Here is a 24,767-nt window from a genome sequence, read left to right as displayed (position 1 = left end):
TCTGAAGTCAGATATTCAGTTACCCAAAATTTCTCTTTCCTCCACTTTTGACTTCTTGGAATTCAACTGCATCTGTTTGCTGTTTAATAACTAACAAACAGATTCTTTGATTTTTAATTGGCTTTTTGGTAATGTGTTACACAATGGATACACACTGCAATTTGTTTGTGTAGTAGTAATAAAAGTTAATGGGGTTTCTGAGAGTGATCAGTATTCATTTTATGAATCAAAGGTATTATTCTCAAGTAAAGGGCAAAAGTAATAGTTTGTTAAAGAGAGAAACTGAGGTTATCCGCAATCTGAATAATCCTCAAAGTGCCACATCAAGAACTTGGAACTGGTTTTTAAGCAGTAAATCAGTCAGTCAGTAGTCTGGTAAAAGACAGTCAAGAACAACAGAATCTGATGACCATTTTTTCTCATTATTGATGAGAAAAACTGTTAAAGGACTTCAAAAGAATGGGTTTTAGTCTTTCAAGCTGCTACGGGAACTTGAATCAGTTATTCCGCTTTTGAATGAAAGCTTCATAAAGTTGAACTTCTTGCGACAAAACCAATGGTTTGTATCCCATTCATTTAACCTTCCAAAGGGACTTGTTTAGGTCATCATCACATGCAATGGAGCCAAAAGGAATGGGACCATGGATTATTTAATGATGAATGTAAAGATGGCCTGAACGGAGATTTTAGATGTGTTTTGATCTGGAGGAAGGGAGGAACATGTAACTTAACCTCCCTATTTATGAAACATCCTGTTTCCATGGAAGTGTTTTCTTGGTTTGAGGATAGAATCACCAAAATTGGCTGCATCGCTCTCCATATTGATGGAGATTCTCGTAACCAGTTATTGATATGTGAATAAGATGTTAAGGTTCAAGTAAAGTCATTTAAGAATACTGTTAATCTAGATTTTTAGCTAATTTATGACAATGCTTTTCTGCATTGAGCAATTCTAGTTTCAGAGCACTTGGGAACAAGATACCACTGAAATGGATTGACCACTTTTTTTGTCAGACTTAAATGTGATTGAGCATGTGTGAAATGCCTTAGGCCACATTGTTGGGTACTTTTCTGTTATCAGGACCAGATTCAGAAATGTATGTATGTCTATGTACACACACACACATATATGCATGTAAGATGAAAAAAAATATCTGAATCAAAATTTTAATTAAAACTAACATTAAACTCTTTAATTCTCAATCTCTGTTCTAAAAATCGTAATAACCTCCCTGGATTGCATCATTTCTAGATCATTCGATTTTACATGGCCTGCACAGCACTGATGACGTAATAATTGGGAACTGAAACTTTAAACCAAAATTCTCTCCCTGTGCTTCCAGCTTGCATAACTATGCACTTTAGCTTCGCTCTCTGCTCTGCTAAAATGTAATTTCACGACCTGCTTTCTATCTCAGCAAAATAAAAAATGTACATTTTCTTGAATAGGCATGATTAGTGTGCCAAGTAATTGTGGCCACAAAAGTCAATTGCAAATAAAAATGGAGTTAACCTTCCAGCACGCGCTCTTAGCAATTTTACATGAGCATGCGTGCGTCGTATTTTTTACGACATCTGTTATTTTACCGTTTTTGGCACGAAAAACGACAGAAATGAGTGAATATTGATAATAAATTTGTTAAGAAATAAAATATTAATCTTATTATTGCAAAATACAAATGATGTCACATTCAAATATAAGTAAATTATTTTTGAGTTCTTACATTAGTGAGATGAAAATGCAATGATGTATTTCATTATAGAAAATTTTTAATTTATTATTTAGTAATTATATTTTAAAATCAAAGCTAATTTTAATATTCATCAAAGACAAGTATAAACAATAAAAAAGGAAAACGCCTTGGTAAGGAAAAAAAGTAAGTTTAGCATTACTTACTTCTACAAGGAAATTTACTTCTTACTGGTTACAAAAACGCACTTTAAACTAACTTTAATGTTTTTATTTATTTCTAAAAAATAGAAATAAAAGGAAATAAGGAATGGAAATTGTTATTGTTTTCCCATCCAAAGGTTTCCTTGCCTTCCTTTTCTTCATCAGATAATTCTTGAAGAATCCGAGCAATATCAGCTGGTTGCACATATTATTTTGCCATGAAAACCGATATAAAATTTACAGAGCCAAGTGTATTGAAATTAAAATAATACACGGCAATTAATGGCACAAAATTAAAAAATATTTGTGGAAAAAATATTTTCAGAATTTTAAAACACGACCACGTGCATGTTGTAACTTTTATGAAAAAACTGAGATGTAGAACAAAAGCCCAGTTAAAAAAAAAGTCTTATGACTTCCTGTTGGCACATTTCATGATGTGGAGAAGGGTAGAAAGGAGTTATAAAAATGACTTCCAGACGTCTCAGCTTTGATATGCGAAAAACGTGCATTAAAAACTGAATTTGTCGTAAATTTTGCGCATACTGGAAGGTTAAAATCGCCTCGACTGCCTTTTTATGTCTCGGTGTTCCTACATCAGTACTTCTAAATTTTGCTGTTATTTCAATTAGTCAGACAGGTTTACCAGTAGCCTGAGACCTCAATGGAAAATTTATTCAGCTCTTCAGATCATTGTTTTGTGATAAATTCAAAGGCAATAGGAAAGAAATGAATCATCAAACTTATTTTTTCAGTGTTTTAAAAATAACCTATCATCCTTCTGCTGTGGTGTTTTGCAAGTGCTTCAAAAAAAATAATAATAATCACGCGATAAATCCAGAAGTTCAAATATCTAGTGAAAAGGAATATTGAATTTGCTTCGGCCATCTCTACAATATTTGGAAATAAAAGTGCTTTAAATCATCTGTGAATTGCCACTTAAGGAGATTCAGCATTACGGTGGGTTCAAGGCTGAATTTTGTTTTGAAATTCTGAAAGTTTGTGCTTTGCAAGTACATGCAACAGAAAATTATTTGCGCTTACCTTTTTTCTAATAGTACTTCGTCAATCGACAGCTAAAAAATTGTTGCTTTTGTGTGAATTTAACTCGGGAACAAAATTATGTAATATACTGCACATTCTGTACTTTTCATTTTTGCTTAAATTTCTGCATTTGATTGTGCTGTTTTTCAAAATGCAAAATTCTTGTTCATTAATTTTTCATAAGTATGTTTGAGCAAATTAATGAATGAAATTTTAAGCTATTTATTTATAGGGAAGGATATTAAGGTAAAAAATTATATTTTTGAATTTATCTTGAAAATTTTGAATTGTTGATAAGTATTTGTAAGTGCATGAAATAATTTTGAAAAATTATTGTAGAATATGATAAACAGTGTTTTTGAGTAGTAGTATAGGAATAATAAGTTGTATGGAATTATATTTTTTTAATATATATGTAATAAATTTTATTTTTTTAATGTAATAGAGTGTGGTTAATTTTTCTATAAATGGAGTGTTATAATGCAGTTCGCAAAGGCCAGTTACCTTATAAAAGGAACGGAGGCCTTTCCAAGTAACTGCCGAAATAGCTGGATATGTGTGTACTAGGAGAAAGCGGTAGGGGGTTTTCCAGTTTGTATAAAATAAGTAAATTACAAATTTCAATAACAATAGTATATTATTTCAAATGATGTTTTAAATAAAAACTTAATTACATCATAAAAATTTGAAATCTTTTGTGATTTTATAATGTTAATGGATGTTTGAAAATTTTATATTTCGCAAGATTTAAAAGCATTTCCTAAACATATATAATTATGAAATTTATTTTATTTTATGTTCACAAAATTATATGGTCCATATTATTATTATTGTATGGCAATGTGGAATTTTATGTCTTATATTTTAATAGTTGTATATTTTTTCCATTTTAATTAATTAGTTTGAAGACTTTTGTGGCCATAAATTATAAATGTAAACTTTTTATACAATACTAGAGGCCAGTTACCTTTATTAACCTTCTAAAACCGGGCCGAAATTCTCATAATATAGCCTTCAGACCGGCGCGACCCGAAACAGTTTTGCCCCCTTTTTGACATTTCCTAATGAGAAAAGTCGTTAGTTCCCCTCCATGGATGAAGTAAAATTTACATGTTTGTCCGACGCTTACGTCCCATAGTAGAGGGGTTGCTAGATTTGCAATTTTTTCGATGATTATTTTGCTTTCATTTAAATGAAGTTCTAAATGAATAGTGCATAAATAAATATGCAGTACTGGATGCATATCCAGTGCACACTTTATTTAGAACAAAATGTATGCAATGTTTATATTTCACTCACTATTTCTAATCAATCTCGTAAATAATTTGTGAATTTTTTAACTTTGTTTTCACTCTTCATTTATATTCGCGTATTTTCGTATTAGAAATTAGAAAGTGAAAATAAATTTTAACAAAATATAGTAAATATGGACTAGATTTGTAAGTCTGCAGGCTGGAATGCGATTTTTAATAACATATTTTCATTAATAAAATAATGGTAATGACTAATTTAATGAAATAATAATAATAATATTTATTACCATTAGATGATTAGAATGAGATTCAATACAATTAGATTTTGAGATGAACTTACAGCAATAATAAAGCTTTACATAACAATAACAGAGATTTAAATCTGCTTTTTTCGATAATTTTGTTATTATAATATAAAAATCAAAAGAGAGACATTGGTTGCGTTTAATCATTCAACTTTAACAAATATTACATTGGACTATCAGGCAAAGAAGGTATATCTTTAACGAGAATTTTTCTTTGTAAAATTGGCTTTTGTTTATGTTAGCAGAGAAAAAAATCCGTGACTTATACATGCAATCATCAAAAGAATTTTGAGAACAGTTTTAAATGTTCATGAAGAATTAATTATACGTCAGTTTCTTTTCATAGGTAGAAATTTCGTCTAAAACCATCGTTATATCCAAAAGTTGAAGTCTATTTCATTTTCAACGAATATTCTATTTGCACATAATATATTTTCTAATTTATTTTAGAAAGAGTAATCTTTCACGTTTTCAAAAGAATAAGGAAATATTGGGTGTTGACACAATGTAGTCAATCTGGTTTTCATATTTCTTCCAGTAATGAAAACGATTACCCTGGAATATTTTCAAAGCAAAATTAAGAAAACCGTTTACGCCAAATTTTGCATAAAGTATCTTCTTGTGTATATTTTAATTTAAAGTGTGGAATTTTCTCTTTGAAAATATCAAAAATCATGAAGAGCAAAATTAATTCATGAGAAATAACTTTGAAATGCAATAATTCCACCGTAATATGAAATAGTGGAGAAAAGTGCAATACAGTTTATTTATTCACAAATAATCCCCTCATATGCGTAATTTATGTACTATCGATTGAGAAATATAGGTTAGTAAATTAAACCGGTTATTTCAATACTTTTCCTTTATCAATATTTTTACGAGCTCTTCAGTAGAGCGGTAAAGGTGGCTGAACACTTGTAGCTGGCTTGGGTTTGAATCCCGGATAAATAGTTGGATTCACGGTTTTTGTGTAATGTAAATGCAAGCCAGCTTCTCTTAGAAAGTCCTCCGCGAAGGCATAACTCCACTTATACAGGTAATTGTTGTCTGCTTTGATGTAATTCAGTGAGCGAACAAAATTTATCCAATCAATACCGAAGAACGGGTTGATTACATGTGGAGTTTTCCACCAAGAACGTAAATGCGAGCAATTTTCTCTTAAAAAGGTTTACACAAAAGCATCCATCCCCTTAAGCAGATAGTGTTCGCGTGCTTTTCCGTAATCCAATCCTAATTTTCATACATTTAATAGTAAGTTGACATACACCTTATTACAGACAAAATAACCTTTTTTAAAGATATTTTTTTATCAACTTGTCTGAATTCCCTTTATCTCTTGAGGAGTATAAGAATTTCAGCAAACAAAACGGCTGAAATTTTATAAAATGTAACTGATGTTTTGATTCAATTTAGAAGTAACGTGAGCTTTACTGATATTTAAATACTTTTTGGCAGATCTCATCCTAAAAGGGTCTAAAGATAAATTGATTTTATTTAATTTACAATCAATGAAAATCATTGAAAGCAATCACTGAATGAATGAAAATCACAAAAACTATTATGCATACAATTGTCTCTTATTTATCTCCTGATAAATCAGACAAAAATGCCTGCATAATAGAAGCACTTTGAAAGAGTTAACAGCTCTTAAGGGTTATATGCACTCCACAAGAAAATGTCAAAATAAAATCTTATTATTCATAAGTATAAAAAGAAAGTAAACAATAAAAGCTTTTTTTTTTTTTTTTTTTTTTTTTTTTTTTTCTTTCCTCCTCCCTAGAATAGCATTAAATCTAAAATATTAATAGTAATTATCAATCTAAAATATTAATAGTGTTATGATTAAAAAACATTAAATATGGTAAGCTTAAAGAGCGTGCAAAATCGCTGACGTTTTAATCATAGCAAAAGTCAGTACTAAACAAATTAACATTAAAATTATGTGACAGATTGAGAAAGAGATGGCCTCTATTTAATTTTCAAGCATATTGACGCAAGACGAAACCTGCGGTTTTTGCCAAAATGTAGCCAAACTGATAAGAAGAGGGAAATAATGCATAGCCGGCGGCTACTCTGAGCAGCGACAATGGACTACCCAAAGATCTACAGATAGGCGATTCTCTAAAATGGGGAGGGAATGGATGGTACGACAGTTGTACCAATGCCGGCGTCTGAGAAAGTCATTCTCCTGGTACGACTGCTGTACCAGCCGGCTTCGAGAGGTTAAGGAACAGAGGTTTCTATGTGCAACTGTATTTAAGCATCTCACAGCCATCAGCAAATTGTCACGCTGATTTGCAATATAGAGGATTTGCCCATTTTTATCAAAGTGTATTTTGTTATTGTACTGAATTTTTTTACTTACTATGTATTAAGTTCTAATTCTCATTTTACATTGCTTTACAGTTAAGAAAAGGTAGATTATTTTATAAATAATTCAAATTTCATGAATCTGTAAAAGAAAATTTTGGTCTTATATTGATGACAACAATTTTTACAGAAGATTTTCAAGCTAGGGACTGCAAAATATTGATTATGATTAATATTCAGGCAAAGATTTTACAGAACTGTGAACTTTTCCATTATTTCTTGAAAAAAATTAAAACATTCCTTCAGTGATTTTATAGAAAAATGAACTTGCAGACTTTCAATTTGAATTTATTGTTAAAAATATTTACAAGATTATTTATTAAAAAAATATTTATATCAAATTCTATAATATTTCCATTGTTTCGCTGCTGCTGTAATGCTTTTTTCTAAAAAGGCCTTTTTCTCAAGATAAAAAATATGTGACTCAAAATTTTAAATTAACAGTTAACTCTTTAATTCTTTCTCTCTGTTCTAAAAATTGTAATAACCTCCCTGGATTGCATCATTTCTAGATCATTCAATTTTACATGGCCTGTGCAGCGCTGATGACTTAATAATTGGGAACTGAAACTTTAAACCAAAACCTTTCTCTTTGTATGCTTCCATCTTGCATAACTACGCACTTTAGCTTCCCTCTCTCCTCTGCTAGGATGTAATTTTGCTGGCCTGCTTTCTATCTCAACAATATAAAAAATGTAAATTTTCTTGAATAGGCACGATTAGGGTGCCAAGTGATTGTGACCACAAAAGTCAATTACAAATAAAAATGGAATTAAATTCGCTTCGACTGCCAAGATTCTTAGATATTACAAACTCAACATGTTGGCATATTACGCAATCAGAATTCTTCCTCTTCAATATGAACCTACCTACGTATCAACACTGCTTGGTCTTTTTCTTGTGTTTTTATTTCATTCATACATACATTTCTGAATCCAGTCCTGATAACAGAAAAGTACCCTTTATTATAGCATGTCAAATACCTCCCCGAATCCTCCAAGATCTGTCTGTTGTCCCCTGTTTGTATCGCTTCATTACTAGCTGCATAATGTCATGATTAAAATTTAACCTGCCTTCTACAGACAAGCAAACAGGGGATTATTTTCATCTTATGTTATCCTACCATCAGAAAATGTGTGTCTTAATAGATATGATATGGTCAACTGAACACGCCTAACAAACAGAGAAAGATGGAAACTGTTGCTTGCAGGAACTTTGTACTCGTAGCATTCAAAACAGAAATTATGGTAAAATCGGAGTGCTTTGCAAAATAGCAAAAATTGCTTAGAACAGTTTTAAGAATAGCAGAAATGAAACATGTTGAATCCTAATTGTTTATTAAATAGAGGCATCAATTCCATAGGACCAATTGGTGCAACTTTGGCAGGATTTTCACCAACTTTCATGGCTAATGAAATGATACGCAAGTACAGACAATCGCTTTAAATGTGAAATCCTTAACAGAATTCAGCAGTAAACCTTATATAAAAATATTTTAAAAAATTATCATAAAGCCTTGCTACCTGCTGGATGATCAAGTAACATGAAAGAAGAAAATAATGTGTTAATAAATCCGTGCTGCATAATTAAATTTACTTATGTTATTTTTCATTTTTCAAATAATTTCTTTTCTGGGCATAATTACATATATATTTTTGTTTTTATAAAAACAATATTTAATTAGAATTTCATGTTTTGTTTTTATGAGGGGAAATATGAGCTCTTTGTAAAAATTTTCACAGTTTATTGTTGGATACGTGTATAATAGTTAGAGTTCCGTAATGATAGACAATATTTCTGTCAGTAACCCATAAGAAAAAATCCAGAGCTGTTTTAAATTTGATCTTGGAGGAAACTGAAGGGGACTTCCTATCATCCTGTGTTTATTATCCCCGATTCTGTTTTGATGGTAATCAGCAGTGGCCAAACGTTTAAAGTAACGATAGTGATAGTTCACCCTCTTGTTTTGTTCCCAGTGGATCAACACACTGGCTGCTTGAGATTTTTATGATTTTCCTCTGACTTCAGTAAAAAATTTTCTCAAGTCTTTCATAAAAGTTTTCCCATTTTAGAAAGGTAACTCAGGTATGCTTTATAATAATTAAACAATTCAGTTATGTTCGAATTGATTACTATATTGCTTTTTAAAGAGGACAGAGTCTCCCTTATATGTATTAACATTTTATAGTTATTAAAAGTGTATGTTTGAATTTTAGTGGATTGAAATTTTAAAGTTTATTATTACATGCTCTGCTGGTAGGTAAAATATTTATTATGTAAATGCACATTATATTCATGTGAATAAAACATGCTTTTTATTTCATTTAATATCAGAAATTGATTTCCCTTGTATGTACAGTATGAGAAATATACAAAGTAAAATTTTAAGTTTAAATGCTATATTTTCCGGCATAATAATGCACATCTATAATTTCAAGCTACATTTCTTAATTTTTAAGTATATTCATTATATAACACGCACCCTATTCTTCACGAAGAAACCTAATAGATGCATGTGCTATGCTCTATAGGACACTTATTCGAAGATTTGTCCTAGCCTTTCAAACAACAATATGTACAGTGGTTTTAAATGATCGAGGGAGTAAATATTCTTGCAAAGAGCGTGGACTGTATTCAGTGCAGCTGTCCAAAAGCTATTGTAGAGTTTTGAGAAAAGGGGGATATAATTTGGAGTAAGAATGCACTTCCAACCTGAATGAATTTGCAGAATTAGGATTCAGATGTTTCTGTAGATACTGTGATTTTGAAGGGAACATCAAAGATTTTAGTTGAAATACAGTTGATCCAGAGTTCCTTTTAGTAATAAATATGGCTTCTGCCAAACAAAACTACACAGTGCTGGTTTCAAACACAGTCATTCTGTTTGTGAAAAAAATGGAAATCGTGCTGCAGCAAGGATGTTTGGTATTGGTCAAAGCTGGAACGGATAATTATTTATTTATGGATCAACATAATAATGATGGTGAAGAGGAAACAGAAATTGATAATGTGCTTGAAGGTATAATGGAAGACTAACATGACAAACTTTTCATGTTATCTGATAATGAAATGTTTTTATGTTCAAAGGGTGTGTCATTCCTTTTAAATAAACTGCATAAGTACACGTAAAAATCTTTCTTTTGTGTGCTGATTTTTTTCCTTACTTCTAATCAATCATTTTTATATCTGGCATATAATGTGCACCAGTAAATTCCAGTCATATGGTTGGTGTTTAAAGTGCGTATTATACGTTGGAAAATATTTTAACTACTTGGTGCAAATTGTGTAACCTGGTTAAATGGCAACTAATACCAAACATGGCATTTGATAATTTCAGGCTGTTTTCTCAAATTTTAATTTCCCATTAGGAGCAGATTTTGTGAAAGCAAGAAATTTAGTTTTAAACTAAACCTTTTAATCACATAAGATGCGGCATCTTGTGTAAATGTCACAAAATCTAGAGCTTGCCTTTCATCAAACTAAGAATATAAAGAAACAGAGCCATATATTCAAGCTTCCAAGGTATTCTAATGAACATAACTGCAATTTTTTTTAAGTGTGTAATGAAATTTCATAAAATTTTCTATTTTATATGTATATATATATTAGACATTAATATTTTACCTTTTCAGTTCTTTAGTTCAAGCAAAGAAATTGCCTTCTAGAGTATCAGTAAACACAGCTCAAGAAGTTTCTCAAAGCAAGTTGGGTAACCACCTAGCAGGTAATCATTACTACTGTCTTATAAATTTCAATAGTGGTTGCTTTATCCTAATCTGAAATCACAAGTGAGAACACTGTGTTAATCGATACATTTAAAACACAAATTAATGTATCTCATCTAGAACATCCATGGTACTTTTTGGTTAGTGGGCTGGTGTTTTTAATTGTGTACCAAGTGCGATAATCTGTTTATTTCACTTAATGCGCTGTGGACGCTTAACTAATCTATATGGATTCCACAGTTTTGCCATTTCTAAATGAGTCAAGATTAAATTCTTCCAAGACAAAACTGTCTTCCTTAGAGAAAAACTGTTCAAAAAACCACAAAATCAAATTGGATTTTACTATTGATGATATTTTTGTATTAGTCTTGGTTTTTAAATTTAATAAAATGTCTGTTTCCTGAAGCTGTATTAAGGATACCATCCCTATCTCTAATTAGATTTCAAGACAAATAGATTTGGTGCCCTGTTAACTGAAAAGTACCAACATTTACCGGTTACTTGCACTATTTTTATTGTCATATTTACTTTGTCTTAGCATCTTCTCGTGCCAGGGTCTCTCATCCAGTTTCAAAATTACAAACAGATCAGTCTGCAACCCTGAATAGAAAGCTGGTGCGTAGATCTATACCTGCTTTCCAGAGATGTAACAATAATCAAGAAAGTATGATCAAAATATTATAAATTTTATTTTGCTTGTATTAATGAAATTCAGCATCTATATATATTTATAATTTACTTTACAGGGCAATAATTTATTTAACCCATTCTAGACCGACGTCGCGTATACATAACTTGAAAAACGGAATTTTTTTTTTTTTTTTTTTTTTAAATGCCTGCAGATGGTGCTAAATGGTAACAGTTTTCACATCGATCAACTCATGGGGCTTTTGACCTTCATGTATGAGCATCAGTTTTTGTTCTGTGCTTCTGGTTTTCATAGATTTTTTGGCCTAAATACACTGGGAATCACGGCACTTTAAGTTAAAGGGACACTGGCGAGTTTTATTTCGTCAGGAATTTTTTTTTTTTGTGTGTGTGTGTGTGTGTGTGTTTCTTTATTAGAATGTGAGGAAGTGAAACCAACTCAATGTTTTCATTTATGTTGTTTTTTTTTAATTAGGAGAAACACATTTAGTGGGAAATTAAATTTGTGGGAAAACACATTTAGCTGACTATAGCGGGTGTAATGTCGGTAAACTTCCTTAATGGAAAAACTCGGACCAGTTGTCCTTTTTTATGTTTATTTTAAAACTTAACATAGATTTTCTTAGTTAATGAAAAAGTAACTTTACAGCATTATTATAGAAGGGGAAAGACATCAGCTTTCCTGATGCGTAATGCATCTAACTTGCTCGGCGATTGTCCTGTGTGTCGATCCTTTTTTTGAATTATTCCACACACAGCAGAATTGGGTAATAATTATTGCTTAATTTTCTTTCACACTTCGTATTTGTAATTTTGTTTTCATGAGTATAGCTATAATTTTAGTATTTTGCATGTGTCATTTATTTCTATTAATGTGATATTCTTTATATTATTACATATTAAGAATTAGTATATTAAGTATAAATCTTCAAAAATTGAGGTCATTATATTAAAATGCTGATTTTATGTGAATTATTTTGGTAAAAGTATGCTTAACTGCTGAAAATGCATGGCCTGGTAGCAACGTTCCATTTCGGGAGAGTACAGTCCTGTGGGCACTTTTCATTCTCCGAATGCTGGTCTTGAGCAGTATCTTTTACATTTTCAATGTTAATGTTCAGTTATTTATTTGTTACTTTTAGGATTTGTTTCGTATTTATATCCACATGTTTTGCATTTAAGTCTTTCAAAACTGAAGGGAAACACTCCAAAGTTAAACATAAAATTAACAAAGCAACAACCTTGTGTTGGCGTAGATTTAGTAAAGAACTCGATCGATTTCAAGGGTAAACAGATACAGGTCCCCCTTATAGATTTCTTTGCTTCTGATGAAGAGGGACCTGTTTGCTCTCGAAATCGATTGAATTCTTTACTAAATCTACGCCAAACACAAGGTTGTTACTTTGTTAATTTTATATGAGTGCTTGCTTCTAATACAGTAAAAAGTATAAAATCTGAACCTTTCAATCATCAACTTTTTTTGCTTTTTTTTACCTTTTTTTATCTTTCAATCATCAAAAAACTGCTGATGTTTTTTGATGGAATTTTTTTATTTTTGGATAATCAGGCATGAGGAGAATCTTGTTTCTTAATTTCACTCCGGTGAATCATTATTTGCTACTTTCATTATCACTTGACTATCAACACACTGCAGCTTGAGAAATAACTCATGCAATGATGTCTAAACTCATATATATATATATATATATATATATATATATATGTAAACTTAAAGCCTCTAAAGTTAGAATAAAATTGTAATCAAAGCAAGTCAATTCCTCAACAATATTAATAATTGCAATGGTGGTTAAGAGATTAAACACTGTATCTAAACATATTAAAATAAGAATACATCAGCAGAATAAACTTGAAAAATAAAAATATAAAAATGTATAAATATAAAAAAGGGAGATTAATTTTTATATTTTGTATATTTTTTCCCTTTTGCCATTTTTTTTTTATTTTATTTTTTTATTTTATTTTTTATTTTATTTATTTTTTATTTTTTTTATTTTCAAGTTTATTGTATGTAGAATAAACTTGAAAAATAAAAAAAAAAAAAAATGGCAAAAGGGAAAAATATACAAAATATAAAAATTAATCTCCCTTTTTTATATTTATACATTTTTATATTTTGTGTATTTTTATTTTTCAAGTTTATTCTGCTGATGTATTCTTATTTTAATTTTGATATGTTTAGATACAGTGTTTAACTTCTTAACCACCGTTGCAATTATTAATATTGTTGAGGGATGGCCTTGCTTTGATTTGAATTTTATTTTAACTTTAGATACTTTAATTTACTTCAATTCTGCAGCTATAGCACAGGACTGGTTAAAAAAATTTTTGCTTTTAATTTTTAACATGTGAATATATATATATATATATATGTCATAATAAAAGGAAAAGACAGAACACTATAGATCGGTGATCTAAAGAACTTGGCAGTCGAGGCAGTTTTAATTCCATTTTTATTTTCAACTGATGTTTGTGGCCACAATCACTTGGCACTCTAGTCGTGCCTTTCCACAGAAGATTTACATTTTTGATATTGTTGGGATAGAAAGCAAGCCAGCAAATTACATCTTAGCACAGTAGAGAGCAAAAGCTGAAGTGCGTAGTTTTGAAAGATGGAAGCACGGGAAGAGAAAAGTTTTGATTTACAACGGCAGTTTCAGTTCTAAATTATTATGTCATCAGAGCTGCGCCGATCATAGAGTGATCTAGAAATTACGCAATGCAGAGAAGTTATTACGATTTTAGAATAGAGAGGAAGAATTAATGTTTATAGTTATATTATAATTCTGATTCATATAATTTATCTTACATATATATGTGTGTGTGTGTGTGTGTGTGTTGAACACCAAAAAGCGTGGTAACCTTTTATGTTGACATTACGCTTGGCAATGATTACAAACTTCTGCTAAGAGGTGTATTCTAACCTGCTTCTGCTAACTTGTAAATTAGCTTCTGCTAACTTGTTGAGTAGGAGAAATTTAACAGAAATTTCTTTCCATATGCAAAAAATAGATTTTGTAAATCATACTCATAGGCTGAACAATTACATTTCATGCTGTTTAAATTGAGAATGACTGATTTGTTAGTCAGATAAGTGCAGAGTTGGTGTGGCTGTACTGAGAGGCGAAAATTTTTGTTTAATTTAGGGAAGCATATCACAACAAAATTGAGCAATAGCAAAATGCTTGGAATTTAGGGAGGCGCTTGACAACAGAATTTCAAGCCCACAAAGATTGCACCAGGTGGCGAAATGTCTAGTGCCAGCCCAGGATAAGCTTTAAATGTACGTGAGAATTTATTTGTTCAGGGCTTAGATAAGCCCTAAGAATGTGTGAGAAGTAGTCATAAGTATAATAAAATACAAGCTTATTTCATCCAATGTGTGCTATAAGAAAGAAAAACAAAATTGTGAAACAATATATGTCTAGTTTTTAATCGCATGATACAATACGAATAATGTATAGTGGACATCTGCTGAGTTTTATGATATGAACTGTAAATTGGGAGGCTTTCAGATATTGCAAATAAAAGGTAAAATTTCCCAGTTAATGCAATTTTCAAACAAATTTGGAGAAGTAATTGATGAAGGTGATAAAACAAAAGTTTTTCATTGCATTGACAATGCACCAATCATTAATCAACTGACAGATATCAAGTATTGCAAAATCTACAGTATGGTCTAAAGCCAGAAAATATTGTTGCTCGTAGTGAAGAAAGTGACAGAGGTGGTTGAAAAAAAAAAAAAAATTCAATTGTCAATTTAGTGGGAATTCTCAACATGGCAATTGCAGTACTTGAACATTGGAACTTTATAACTAAACAGGAAGTTATGTCCATCTGCGGAATTAAAAAGTATTAGTGCAAAAAACAAAGCAAATTAAACAATTTGCATTGAAAGAAATATTTAATAAAGCAAACAAAGACCGAGATTTTTTGAAAATTTTGATTCCCTTAAGGCCATAAATGCTTCATTGTTTCATAAATCACTATTTCATATATTTAATTTTATAATGTCTACATGCCATTTTACTAGATTTCAAATGATAATCTAATATCCAGATGAATCCCATATCCAGAATTGCCAGTCTCTATGAGTCTGGATCTTGGACTTAGCGTTATATTAAATTGCTGATTATTCGGTTGTGAGCATGGAAATGTTTAAATTGTAAGACTAGTTCATTTAGAGTGCAAGGTATGAGCAAATGTGCTGTGCCTCATGATCCTTAAAGACCATTTTTAAGTTAAATAAAGATTGCTCTTATTTCATTTCGCAGAAAATCTAGTAAATACATGATATAAAAATACAGTAAAAATTAATGTGAGATAAACAAATGTCGCAAAAATTTTCAAGGGGATACCAAAAAATGATATGAAAATTTTACTTGCTCCAATTGCTGTGAAGTTGACACTGAAATTTAAAAAAGGGGGGGGGGGGAATCCTGAACCTCCTTTGCCCCCCCAAAAAAATAGAAAAAAGAAAAATTTTGATCTTTGTATAAGAATTTTGATCATCTTCTGGAGCTTGCTGAGTGCTACTAGGAATCCGTTAAGTGGTATTTTTTCTGATGTATTGGCAGGTATTGACTAATACTCAAGCATCCAGTTTTCTGTGTTTTCCGTCTGTCTTGATATATATGAAAAATAATCGTGGTCTGTAAATTTGTCAATCCGGTTTAAAAATATGTATGGCTTAATTTGTTTACTTCTAGTTTAAATGACATTAACATACTTATTAGTGCTGTCATCAACTTTTCTTTCTGATTAAGAAATTAGGCAAAATATAAAGCAGAAATATTTTATAAGATTATTTATTTTAGACAAAGTGCACAAGAGATATCTGCATGAGAAATTAAAAGGTTCCATTTTTATGTATGCTATTTGTTTGACAATTATTTTAACAAATGTACTGAAATCATAAATTTGATTCTTTTTTGAGCTCAAAAATGAAAATGTTTGATAGATTCGTAATTTTTGGGACATTTTTTTTAAATAAACTGATCTAAAAGTGATTACTTATTTGTAATTGTAATAATTATATATATGCTTTTTGCTTAATTTTTCTCATTCTCTAATAATAAAATAGCTATCAAAAAAGACAAGAGCAATTTTCTTCCATTAAAGGAAATGGCTGGTCAGAGAGTATGCAATGTAAATGCTAACTCATCTAGTGCTGTGCTACAGAATAATAATACTAACAAAGTACTAAATGGTAAGTTTTTGTTTATTTGAAATATGTAACACAAAAATCTCATTTAATGAAATTTCCAGAATGTGTCATTTTCTTATAAAATGAGAATATTTGATGTTTTCTAAATTAAAAGGTAATACAGTATAAAATCTGAAATCTGGATGTCCATTATCTGGAATGATCTAAAATCCGTACTTCAAAACCACCAACAACGTTTTTCTCGTAGACTTTACGCATGTGCATTTGATTCCCCCCTTCGTGCATAATAAAACATCTGGACAGTCCCCATTCTTAATTTCACTTCGACATTAAATAAAATACCTTGTTATTGAAGATTCAATCATTTTTAGCATAAATTTGTTCGATCAGTAGTTTGGTTCCGTTCCTGCATATCTGCTTCATATAAATCTCAAACTGAAACTTTCCACATAGATACAGCGTTGATCCGACGCCAACCTGGCAAATCATTATTTTATTATACTTTCCTTTCATCACTGCATGTATTCATGACAACTTGAGTAATAACTTGTGTTACAATGCTTAAACAATTTTTTTATGTTAGTAACTGAATAATAAAGGAGTATGGTAACCTTTTATGTTGACATTACGCTTGGCGATGATTAGAGATTTAAGTTAAATGTGCTAACAAATGTTGACAAGGAAAAATTTTCTTTCTATATGCTAAAAATAGATTTTGTTGATGATACTCATAGACCCAAAGCTTACATTTAGGACTATTTGAATTTAGAATAACTTATTTGTTTTTCACATAAACCCAGAACCAGCGCTATGGCCGCACTGAGTAACAGAATTTAGGACCCACAGAGACTGCATCAGGCGGTATGATATCTAGCGCCAACCGTCAATAAGGCTTAAGTACATGTGGGAATTTATTTATTCAGAACTCTGATAAGCTTTAAGCATGTGCAAGAAATAGACATAAGTATAATAAATAACTAAACTAATACAATTCAGGCTTAATTGTCTCAGTGCATGATAGAAGCAAGATTAACAAGTTGTCTTTACTCACCAAGCTTATGATGCATAACCAAATATGTATAGTGAAGGATAGTTAAATTTGATGATAATAGCCGTAAATTTTAAAGGTTTTCTGTTATCGCCAAAGAAAGGTGAAATTTTCCAATTAACGGATTTTGTAAAGAAATGTGGAGAAGCGGTAATAAATGAAGATGATATAAAAGAAGTTTTTCATTTCACAATGCTTCTCAATCATCAATCAATTAATGAATGGTGAAATCTTAGTATGGTTCTAGATCCGGAAAGAAGAAAGTAACAGAGAAGTTGCTGAAAACGAGAAAATTTCGATTGACGAGTTAGTAGGAATTCTCAAAACAGCAGTTACAGAACTTCAACAATGTAACTGAGCAAGAGATTATGTCTGTTTACAGAATTAAAGAGAAAGTATTAGCACAAAAAAATGAAGCAACTTTAAGAACTTGCATTGAAAGAAATGTTTAATAAAGTAAACAAATAAATATTAAGCTTTTTTTTTTTTTGTAAATATCGTTACCCTTTATAAATACTTCATTAATTCATAAATCACAATTTTATATTTTTAATTTTATAATTTCTACATGCTATCTTACTGGATTTAAACCGATCATCTAATATCTGGAAAAATCTGGAATCGCCAAAGTCCCGATGAGTTCGGATTTTCGACTTTGTACTGTACACTACAAAGTTAAAGATCTAGAATCATCAGGGCTTCAACCATTCTGGATTTTAGATCATCACTTTAAATTTAGTAAAATAACATTAGAAATTATAAAATTAAAAATATAAAACACTTATCGTATTTGACAGCATATAAGACGCACTTTTTTCCCTCAATTTGGTCTCAGAAAAGTTACCTGCGTCTTACACGTGAAGGACACAGATTAACTTTCAATACTGAATGCTATTTTTAGCCTGGATAAAGGTCTAGACACTCATAACTTTTTCTACATCTGCCATAATTATTTTGTGCATGCGTGAAATATCTGTTGCCAAAAAGCGCCAAAGCTCGAAGCTGATGTCAAAGTTTGAACAGTTTTGACGGTCACATTATGGAGCCTTTCCTTCTTTACATAGACTTTCTTTGACTCATCCGACACACGTGTCGGTATCGGTGCTTAAAACTGTTTGTTTTAAAAAAAATACCCTGGAAAATATGACTACAGCAAACAAAAGATTAAGCTATACAATTCAGTATAAACTAGGAGTGTTAAACTACGCCAAAGTGCATGGAAACAGAGCAGCAGCAAGGCATTTCGGTCCACCACCTACCAAAAAAAAAATAGCTTGCCGTTTGTTAATTTTCCTTAATAAAACTATGTTTGGTAATTGCATTCAATGATTGTTTATTTGGCTTTTACAAAACGTGAGAACTAAAAGAAACCACATTTTAAGTTATTGTGGTAACACGCTATCGCGCGGACTATTGAAACCTTTTTTTTTCCTTGTGTATGGCCTTCTAAATAAGGGTGTGTCTTATATGCCGTCAAATACGGTATTTATGACCTTTAAGTCAAAATTCACAAAGAAAGTTAATTTGCTTTATTTAACATTTATTTAAATGTAAGTTATTTAAGCTGTTTTATTTTTTTTTTTTTTTTATTTTTTTTTTTTTTTTTGAGATTATGGCTAACACTTCTTTAATTTTATAGATATACCTTATTTCTTGTTCAGTTAAAAAGTTTCATTTTTCAAGTACTGTAACTTGCGTGAGAATTCTCACTGTCATCGAAGTCTTTTCCTTTTGATCAACCTCTTTGTCACTTTCTTCAGTATCGGTAACATTATTTTGTGGTTATGCTACAAATTTCGGCCCTCATTAGTTTATTGATGATTGGGGCATTTTCATTGCAATCTTATATTTTATTATCTTCATTTATTATCACTATATATTTCTTCACAAATTCCATTAATTGGAATGGCTTGTAATATCTGAAAATATACAAATTTGCAACTGTCACCTTGAAATATAAGAAAATGGCATGTCCTCCCATGGCATGCAACAGGTTATACGTTAAAATATTTCAAATATTATTAGTCTTGCCACTTTTCAGAAAATTTAGCATAGGTTTTTCACAGCTTTTGCATCACCAGTAAACCAACTAGTTTCAAATGCTGCTGAGTTTCTGGTATAAAATGATTTTCAAACCATTCATTCATTCATTAATGTGTGTTATTCATGCACTTTTGTTTGAACAGTAGATGACAGGAAAAATCTTTGATCCTTTAAATGCCCGAAGTCATGTATTTTTCCAGTTATGAAAAGTTCATGTTTGTGCATTCTTGCAGCATTTTCGCATGCCAGAATCATAAGTCTTGCTTTAGAATCTTCAATACCAGTTGGAATTTTTCTCTAGAGGTTGTCAAGATAATGCAGGGCATATTTTGCCAGAAAGGACTAGTTTCATTTGCACTGTAAATTTATTCTGGAGATGAATTTTTTTGATGAGAGTGATGAATTCATTTGGGAAATATTCAAGTGTTTCAGTATAAGCTTGAAGCTATTTCATTAGAAAGGTTTAACTGTTTGAGACTGTGGCAATTATTAAATTTGGTTAACGAATCGATCAAATATATTTAAGTCGATTTCACAAGTAAATTAACTCTAAAAAATATTTTGGCTTGAGGCATTGGCTTGTCGATGTCACACCCTCACTACAAAGCTGTCTAACTCATTCAGTTATCACTTTGTCTTCATCAATTTTAGCATAATAAATGATTTTTCTATTAATCATTGCAAGTGAAGTATCTGAATCAACAACAATAAAAAAATTCCATTTTCTCCCCTCACGTACTTGGTACCCATACTCTTTGTGTAATATTGAGATAGGTATGCCTTTATCCATTTTTTGCCAGACATCGAAACATGCTTCCGCTTTGCAAATCTCACTACAGCTTCAGAATTAGAAATTATTTTTGACATAATTAAAATTCAAACTTCAAATTTTGATAACTGTTATCATAAGCTGGATCAAATTAGAAAGTTAAGGAAGAGGGCAATTGGCTATGAACCTTAAAATATGATAGTGTGCATCTGCTATGTGCAGCCTGCAAAAAATAAGCTGAATCGAATTAGAAAGTTAAAAAGGAGAGCAATTGGCTATGTTAAGTGAACCTTAACCCATTAACCGCCGAAACTGCAAGGAATGTTTTGTTTCTCATGAAAATAATAACAAATATTAAATTAAGCATTTATAACATAAATTTACATTGAAAATAAAAAAAAATGCTCTTACCTGTGGAAAACACGAGTGTTGCGTTCGCGCAACGTCAGCGGAATAAGACTACGGATGTTTAGTGAGTAGGATTGTACTCATGTGATGTTTCTTTCAAGTGGAGCGCAGGATTACTTTTCAGCTGTATAACGTTTTATAAATCTACAAATCACTTTACTTGTAATTAATTTAATATTAAAATATACATTGCATTTCTTTTACAAATACAGATTATTTCAATTGAAAGATTCAAGCATGAAAAGCTTACTTACAATCATGATGTAAAGCTACATTACGTACTTTGCATCTATAAACAGTCTGGCTATGGTACTCTTTACAACAATGTCTTTTGTTATCAACGGACTTTATGATAAAATGTCTACCATCTCCATGCAATGGTGAAATTAGTAGGTTTACTAGGTTATTTTGAATGCTGAATTTACTAGGTCTTCCTGTTGCTGATCTATTTCTGGCTGATTCTACACTCTCAATAGGAGTTTGCAAAAGGAATAATGCATTCTCGCATCTGAAATCTAAAAGAGACTTTATATTTCCAGTAGTAAAAAGTGGTGATATTTAGTAAGTTTAGATACAGTCTCACCTCATATAATTTATCAGTATTGGCAATTTGACTATTGTCAAATGCAAATTCTGCTTCATATTCCTGTACTGCAAACGTGATATCGATTCTTGTGCAACAGGAACAGAAATGTCCTTATCAAAAGACCAATACATTTTTCTTGAGGTAAAGAATGATATCCTGTATGCAATAAATTCTGGGCCCTTTTTTTTTTTTTTTTTTTTTTTTTTCTGAGCGTATATATTTGTCTGTTCAACGAGAAGAGAGTAAATGTCTAAACCAAATCGAAAATCTGTGCACTAGTTTTACCTTATATTTTGTCTTTTATAATTTCTCTTCTATCTCTTTCTTCACGTTCTTCCTGAGACATAACTAACAGTTCCTTTTTTATCCACTTCAAGATATCAGTCTTCTGCTTTTTAAACTTTTTAGTATGACTATAACTGCTGACTGCTTTTAGAAGGCTGAAACTTACTTCTTACGTGATTTTTCAACTTCCCCAGCAGTATCATTTGGTAAAATATCATTATCATTATTTAAAACATTGCCATTCCTTTCTTCTTCGTCACTAGATTCTACAATTTCTGGAGGAACAACAACAATATCAGTTTCATTCTGGTCATTATTAACATTATCATCATCTGTTTCTTCATCAAAAAATCTTTGAAGGGCTTCTTCTAATGTAAAGATACCTCATTCTAGGCATTTTTAAACAACCAGAACATCGAAAGGAATGAGTGAAAAAAGAGATTGACTACCAGATTCCTGCTGATGTTACGTCAGCGCAACACCTGTTTTCCCTTCCTTCCCAACACAATTATAAACATCTGACTGATGTAATGTTCTGATGAACGGTGACCTTGACTAAAAATGGATCACTCATAAAGACGGCAAATCTTTCGTTAAATATTTTCAGCAAAAATACCCGGTCGAAAATTTTGCTTTAAGTTTGAGATTAAATATTATAAACAAAATGATTGTTGAAGACAAATATTTTTTTACAGAAATAATCTTCATAATATTCACTACACAAAATCATCTGCTGGTATAAAATATCTTAGGTAGTTATACTTATATACGCATTTATTTTGACCGTTGCGTCAACGCAACACCAGCGGCTAATGGGTTAAAATTTAATCTGCTGTACCAACTTCTCTACTCCTATGCCAACAAAAGAAAAGCAGTATAAGCAACATCCCATTCAAAGCAAGTATGTCTCAGGGTTTCACTTATTGTTTAGATCAGGTAAACAATACTAAACCCTTCACAACCTTTCAAAGGCATGGCAAATGTCAATCAATGTATTGTCACTGACTTGGTGCGATTTGCTAATCAGCAGGTGTTTGAAAGTATATTGTAAGAATATTGGTCTGGGAAAAAATTTCTTTTATGCCACAGCTGCCTTTTTTTAAGTATTTTATTCTTCATTCCTAGGCTTAAAAGTAAGTAATAAAGGACTTGGTAAAGGAGAAAATTTTGTTAATCGTGAGGTCTGAATATTGGACGTCTTGATTTCAGACTGCATTCTGTATCCCTTAGGATAACTTATGTAAAAGTTTTAAACTAATTGCATTTTATTTTAGAAACTATTATATTCCATTACCAGTCAGAATTTTTGTCTGATTTTGGTTCTAAATTAGCAAGAGAGAACATTGACATTTTAGAAACATTAATTCATAAGCTAAATATTGATTTCAGGTTGCATATTAAAAAACGTAAAAAGTTTCTTAATTGTTTTTGATTTATGAAATAATAGAGCTATATAAAATTCTTTAAAGTTCAGTTTAATTCAAGCTAAGCACCTAGAAAATCCTTCACAAAGGTATCTTTCTTGTAGGTGGATAATCCTTGTATGCTTTCCAATAACCAAATTATGTATGTAATTATATCGTTTGATTAATGGTCTGAATCTAGACTTTTATTCATTCTGAGTTATTTTTCATTCCTTTTTATATCTGTCTTTTAAAGCCAAACTGCTTACAATTTCATGCTGTTAATAAATTTTGCACCTATATATTTTACATAATTTTAAGATTTTGCTTTTAAATGTTATTCAGAAGTTTACATTTAATGGCATTTTATTTAATATAAGTGTTATTGCATACTTTCAGTGCAGTTTACATGTTTTAATCTCATTTACACATTTTTATCTTGAAATAGGTTATCAAAATATTGTTACCAAGAGCGCTTCATTAGTGAGGAAGCTGAAAAGTCCATGTCGATATTCTAAACCATGATTCATTTTTCTATAGTTATTATTGCTATGGCTACCTTTTTATTAGTTGTTATTGTAGTATTAATATTTACAATAAAAATTAATTTGGCATTGGATATATAGTGTATAAAGATTTAAGTGTATTTACATGTATGTATTTGAAATAAATGTATTTTAATATATATATATATATATTTGCGGCAAATTTTCATATTTGTGTCAAGTCAGAATTTATGTTAAAAATCCTATTTTTGTATTATTTGTAACTTTTAACAGCTTTATTTCACAAAAGAAGAGCACTTTTTAATGTTATTGAATTAAGAAAATCTTTCTCTTATAATTTCCAAAAAATTTTAGCTTTATAAAAAAGAATATTCAGTACAAAATTCTCATTGTTAAATAAATCTATAAATTTATTCTAAAATATTGCCATCTATTATTATACAAGAATTGCTAACAAGAACATCTGTGAAAAAGAGCAACTAACATCATACTTATGAATTGCTGTTGGATTACTTAATTTTGGTTCTTTCTGGATCTATCACTGCTATCCATGGTGGTTTTACATTACAATGAAAAAAATTTTGTGAACAGTCATATTTCCATCAACGGTTTTAAGCTGGCGTGGGTGTAGGAATATAGGTACCTCAGGTTGGTACCACACTAAAAATTAAAACAATTTGATAAAAGGTACAGAATGTACAAATACACTTTATTCAGATGTAGTTACTCCCCACAAGTAGTTGTAATGATGCAGATGAATAATTTTCAAAGATTAAATAAAGATAAGAGGGCCTCTTCAAAAGATATGCTGATCTCGTATGTAATGTGTGTTTCGTACTAGATTTGAATGAGGTTTTAATTTCTTGCAGTAGCACTTTCCCGTCTCATCAGTTGAGGGGTAATTTTTATTTATCTGATTATTTACAATTAAGTGGCAATAGTACTCTAACAAGACAGTGAACTGTGAATGACACACAGTGTCACTGTCTTGTTATGACGATCTCAGTGTTATAGTGACAAAGGTATGGCTTAATCTCCGCTTTTTGTTGCTTCATATTGTGACACTGTGGTGAAGTCGCACTGTGGCAATGTTATGAAGTCTTACTGCGATTGTAACTTCATGTAGTATTATGCCTTTCACATACATGTGAGAGTAAACCTGGCAACAACGGCAGTGTTATGCTTGGGTGCAGAATTTTGCATTAGCAAATTAATAAAAAGCTTTAATGTCATTGTGGGTGTGTTTAATTTGTAAATATAACTATAAATATAAGATTTGTCCAGAAAGTAGTAGG

The 24,767-nt window shown here is 30.7% G+C and overlaps 1 protein-coding gene across 3 annotated transcripts in view; it reads left to right on the top strand.

Annotated features, from left to right (window-relative positions):
- The window catches only part of LOC118200243 (uncharacterized), a 45,142-nt gene extending 21,483 nt beyond the window's left edge, over positions 1 to 23,659 (top strand). For 2 of the 3 annotated variants that reach the window (XM_085808985.1, XM_085808984.1), the window contains exons 3-6: positions 10,499 to 10,590; positions 11,130 to 11,255; positions 16,341 to 16,466; positions 23,415 to 23,659. In XM_085808985.1, coding sequence (XP_085665111.1) covers positions 10,499 to 10,590; positions 11,130 to 11,255; positions 16,341 to 16,466; positions 23,415 to 23,491 — 421 coding nt within the window. In that variant the 3' untranslated portion in view covers positions 23,492 to 23,659. The remainder of the gene's footprint in view (positions 1 to 10,498; positions 10,591 to 11,129; positions 11,256 to 16,340; positions 16,467 to 23,414) is intronic. The other variant, XM_085808986.1, reaches the window with a different exon arrangement.
- The last annotated feature ends 1,108 nt before the right edge of the window (positions 23,660 to 24,767 follow it).

Source organism: Stegodyphus dumicola, chromosome X2 (genome assembly GCF_044657685.1).
Source record: "Stegodyphus dumicola isolate Sdum_Otavi_A_Nest chromosome X2, ASM4465768v1".
NCBI classification, from domain to species: Eukaryota; Metazoa; Arthropoda; class Arachnida; order Araneae; family Eresidae; genus Stegodyphus; species Stegodyphus dumicola.
This window is presented reverse-complemented; position numbering and strand designations above follow the sequence as displayed.